Source organism: Apaloderma vittatum, unplaced genomic scaffold (genome assembly GCF_000703405.1).
Source record: "Apaloderma vittatum isolate BGI_N311 unplaced genomic scaffold, ASM70340v1 scaffold11617, whole genome shotgun sequence".
In the NCBI taxonomy this organism is placed as follows: Eukaryota; Metazoa; Chordata; class Aves; order Trogoniformes; family Trogonidae; genus Apaloderma; species Apaloderma vittatum.
Window position 1 is genome coordinate 97148 of NW_009727922.1, and position 4913 is coordinate 102060.

At 42.3% G+C, this 4913-nt stretch overlaps 1 protein-coding gene across 1 annotated transcript in view; it reads left to right on the plus strand.

Annotated features, from left to right (window-relative positions):
• Positions 1-4913, plus strand: part of KIF16B (kinesin family member 16B) — a 125667-nt gene that overhangs the window by 82224 nt on the left and 38530 nt on the right. The window contains exon 24 of the mRNA XM_009873892.1: positions 1891-1980. Coding sequence (XP_009872194.1) covers positions 1891-1980 — 90 coding nt within the window. The remainder of the gene's footprint in view (positions 1-1890; positions 1981-4913) is intronic.

The following is a 4913-nucleotide window of genomic DNA, read 5'->3' on the forward strand; positions in this document are numbered from 1 at the left end:
CATCTCTTCATGATTATCCATTGCACTCCAATGTTTACTTGAACATTAAAATCACAAAGCCTTTCAATTTAAAGTGATTATTCAGAATAAAATGGTGAATTAACCAAGGGGAGTGTAACACGCATATTCTTGAGTAGTTACTGGTTTTAGTTAAACATGCCTATGCATATTAAATCCATTCACCTGATTTGTAAAGTGAGGCACCTTTACCAATATATTGTGGGAGATACAGTCCATCCTGCAGGAATCTTAGTAGCAGTCAAGCTTCTGGGTTATGTGAAAGAGAAATTTTATCAGAAATAATGAATTTGCATTGTGGAGATGTGCTGCAAGAACCTACATTTTAATATTTTTGACAAGTCTGGAGATGGCTGTACTTGTTTACTGGCACCTTTTAGTTAGAAACAGAAGTAAAAACAGGAGGAAAAAAAGCCCCAAATTAAAACGTGGTTCCTTACGTCATAGGACACACACTAATTTTTTGTTTCCGAAACACTTCCCCTGGTTTCCTTGTTCTGGATGCGGCAGCGAGGGCAACGAGGCTGGGGAAGGGTGGACCAGAGAGGAGTTTGTTGTGAGCATCAGGTAGCAGTTGTCAACGAGGGTGCCTGGTTGCTGGTTCCCTCTGGCTTTCTTGCTCTGGTTTCTTTTTCTCCTACGCAGTTATCCTGCTCCATTGCAACTTTCTTAACCTCCATCACTTTCTGATACGCTCAGTAGTGAGGGAACTACTTGTTAATTTTAGGAGCCACTATATGATTAAAAAGCCCATTTGTGAAATGCGTTTTATGAAAATGCTTATTTTTGATCTTCATGCTGGAAGTCGTCGGTAGGCTGTGATAATATGACGGATTTAGGCCTGTTAAGTTAAAAAAGCAACGATTTTTTTGGCTTTAGGCAATGCCAGTTGCCTTTCTCCAGCTCTCTCCCTGCAGCATTGCTTCTTGGTATGCTCAGATCACCAGAGCTACAGAAAGATTTCATAAAATCAAAGGCTGCAGTCACAGCACTTTCATGGCCTGCTTACGAATTTCTCTCATTTCACCTAATTTCAGGCAGTGAAATATTTTCTCTCCCTGAAATTTTTGTTGATTTCACCGATCCAGTGAGGATTTTTTTTAATAACTGATGGTAGAGTTGGCTTGCGCTCCCCTTTCACTCCTGCTGCTCTGTGCTTTATTCGCAGGAGTAATTTACTGATTTTAATGAAACTTCCTGTATATAAGTGATGCTCATCAACATATTGATGACACAGACCCAGAGTGTTTTAAAGGGTATCTGTACTGAAAGCTGGCATATATAATTTTTTACCCTACAAATTGGAATCCCATTCTAGATGGTGATGAAATCTATGTCTGTGAAATGTATGTTTGTTGTATGTATCTAAGTATCTGTGTGTTGTGTGTATGAAAATATACATTTCTATGAATATACAGAGAGGCTACACTAGACTTGTGCTGAATGCTGCTCATTCACTGATGGAACACCCACTTTTTGTAATGCTGAGAGCTACACCACAGCTGCAGCAAGGAATGGTTGGGAACTGGGGATACGTTGGTGTGTTTACAGCCTTGTCAAACCACTCCAGAATAAGAAATTAATGTGCTCAGTTTTTTTGCTTTGCAGTCACTGTGCTTTATTAAATACAGCTCTGTCAGTGTAATGAAAGAAAAATCAAATAACCTGTAAAAGCTTACAGAATCACAGAATTGTTGAGGCTGGAAAAGACCTCTGAGATCATCAAGTCCAGCCTATGACTTGATCTCAGAGGTCTTAAGGGAACTAGAAATTGCCCATTTTAATCTGATAACCTTGTATACTGCATGGGTTTTAGTGTTGTCTATTGTGTGGTTTTGATTCTGTTTCTCCTTTTTACATTGCCTGATACAGATAACAGTCCTGGATGAGACATGGACAGTGTTCAGGCGATACAGTCGTTTTCGAGAAATGCATAAAACTTTAAAACTGAAGTACCCAGAGGTAAGTTCTAGTAAAAATGGCGGAGGTAGAGACTTGAAAAAAAGTGGGTTTTTTTGAAAGATGTTCACTCAAAAAGGGAGGTGATTCGAGACAGCCAGCATGTCTTCACCAAGGGCAAGTCCTGCCTGACCAACCTAGGGGCCGCCTGTGGTGGAGTGATGACATCACTGCACAGAGGTAGAGCTACGGATGTTGTCTGTCTGGAGTTCTGTAACGCCTTTGACGTACCCTTCTCTCTAAATTGGAGATGAGGATTTGATGGGTGGAGTTTTTGGTGGATGAGGAATGGGTTGGATGGTCACATTCAGAGGGTGGTGGCCAACGGCTCAGTGTCCAGATGGAGACTGGTGGCAAGTGGTGTCCCTCAGGGGTCTATACTGGGACCAGTGCTGTTTAAAATCTTTGACAGTGGGATCAAGTGCACCCTCAGTGAATTTGCAGGTGGTACCTAGCTGAGTGGTGTGACTGGCATGCCGGAGGGACGGGATGCCATCCCGAGGGAGCTGAGAAAGCTCAAGAAGTGGGCTTGTATGAACCTCAGCAAGTTCAACAAGGTCAAGTGCAAGGTCTTGCACCTGGGTCAAGGCAACCTCCAGTATTGGTACAGGCTGGGGAATGAAGGGATCGAAAGCAGCAAGGTACCAGTGGGTGAAAGGCTGGACATGAGCCAGCAATGTGCGTTCACAGCCCAGAAAGCATCAAAAGCTGCATCAAAAGAAGCGTGGTCGGCAGGTCAGGGAGGTGATTCTGCCCCTCTGCCCTGCTCTGGTGAGACCCCACTGGGCTGCTGTGTCCAGCTCCGGAATCCTCAGCACAAGAAGGACGAGAAGCTGCTGGAAGCAGCTCCTGAAATGATCAGAGGGCTGAAGCTCCTCTCCTATGAGGACAGACTGAGAGTCTTGGGGGTTGTTCCGCAGGAGGCAGGGGCAGACTGAGAAAATTGGGGCTCTTAAGCAGGGAGAAGAGAAGGCTCCAGGGAGAGGAGAAGGCTCCAGGGAGACCTTATCGTAGCCTTTCAGTACTTAAAGGAGGCTCATAAGAAAGATGGGAACAGGAGCTGTTGCAGCAGGACAAGGCTTTTAACTTACAGAGGGTACATTTAGAGCAGATATAAGGAAGATATTTTTTACACTGAGGGTGGTGAAACACTGGAAAAGGTCACCCAAAGAGGTGGTAGGTGCCCCATCCCTGGAAACATTGAAGGTCAGGCTGGATGGGGACTCTGAGCAACCTGACCTAGTTGAACATGTCCCTGCTCATTGCAGAGGGGTTGGGCTAGGTGACGTTTAAAGACCCCTTCCAACCCAAACTATTTGATGATTCTGTGATTCCTTTTAGCTGTATGCTTCTAGTATGATTGTCAAGCCCATCAGCATTTTAAAGCTCCAAGGCTGCCGTATACAGACCGTGGCTCCTCCTGTTGCCTCTAGCCCTTAATTCCCTTTACTGCTCACTGGCAGCATTCCCTGGAGGTTGCTGTTCTGTTCGTTGCAAGGTACCTGCAGTCAGATCGTGTCATCCTGACAACTCCTCATTTAAAAGAGCGTTGTTCCACCGATATCTTTTTGCAATAGTGGCTTCCAGGTTTCTGCAAAATGGAAAATTGATCTGTCTGACCACCTCAGAGACTCTGAGCATTCAGGGCATGAGGAGCTGAGCCTGACAGAACTTTAATTCAGTGGAATGAGCCTTTGTGGAATTTTCTTGGTTTCCACATTTAACTTTCAATTATTAGTGTTCTGCCTCTTTTCTACTCTTTGCCTTGGATATTAGAAGAAATATATCGTTCAAGAGATAGAAGGGATCCTGATTTGAGAATTAGCACAAATAAAGAAGCCTACGCCATTTATTTGTGAGCAACGTATTAAAAACATGAATATGCTTGAGAGAGATGCAATAGTGTGAAAACATTTCCTAGGTCTTGATTGACGTATTTTTTAAGCTAAAAATCAGTTGAGCATGGAATGACTTTGAGTTTTAAAGGGTAAAATATGTCTGTCTCTGTTTTGTGGAGTTTCTAGGACTTAAGGTCATTCCCATTCCAAAAAAGTGTGAAAACCAGGTGTTGAAACTACTGTGCACTAAGTATCTAAGGAAAACGCCTAAAAAAAAAAATTAAAAAGAGAGAAAAGAAAATTAGGTAATCTTTTCTGATTGTCAGAGAATTTTCAAAAGTAAAAATGAAGTTTGAGTGAAAAGTTGAAATGTTCTCTTTCCAGAAATGCTTTTAAAAATATTAGTTGTGAATGAAAGAGTATTATATTTTTATTTGAATGAATTGCCATTTCTTCTTGGATGTTAGTCTGTCAACAGTAATATCCTAATTGCATCTAACACTTGAAAAAGCAGCTAGGCAGTTGTCCAAGTGAAATAGAAAAGGGCCGCCTCCGTCCCTCCGCAGGCTGATCTTCCTCATTTAGGAAACTGTGTTTGAGTGCTCTTTCTCAGACTCTGTTATTGGCCCAAACAGTACATTGAGGAACAATAGAATTTGGCTTTTACGGTTATGTCAGAGGGAGATTCTCCTTTCTTGTGTGTAGTATTGAGATTCGGGAGGAATCTCACGTTCTCAAAGCTGCTGTTAAAATGTCCCATGGGCTGCAGCATATTAATGTCACTTTTTTGAATCGAGCTCTTCTGATTCACAGTGCAAAAACTCAGACTCGTTTGCTCTTGCAGGAAGGAGTAAAGGGTTTGGGGGCTTTGTTTGTTTGTTTTGAAGAATGATGAGAACGTCGGAGTGGTATTACTAGGTCAAAATCAAGTCCAGAATCCAAGAACGTACAAGAAAAAAAAATCCCAGCCAAATGCCAGCAAAGCTACGTAGTTTTCTTCATCTTGGAGTCTTCCCAGCTGAAATAGTTTCCATTGTAATTGGTAGTTCATGATTCATATTTTTCCTGTGGATTTTATCTATATTTTCTCTTCCCTAC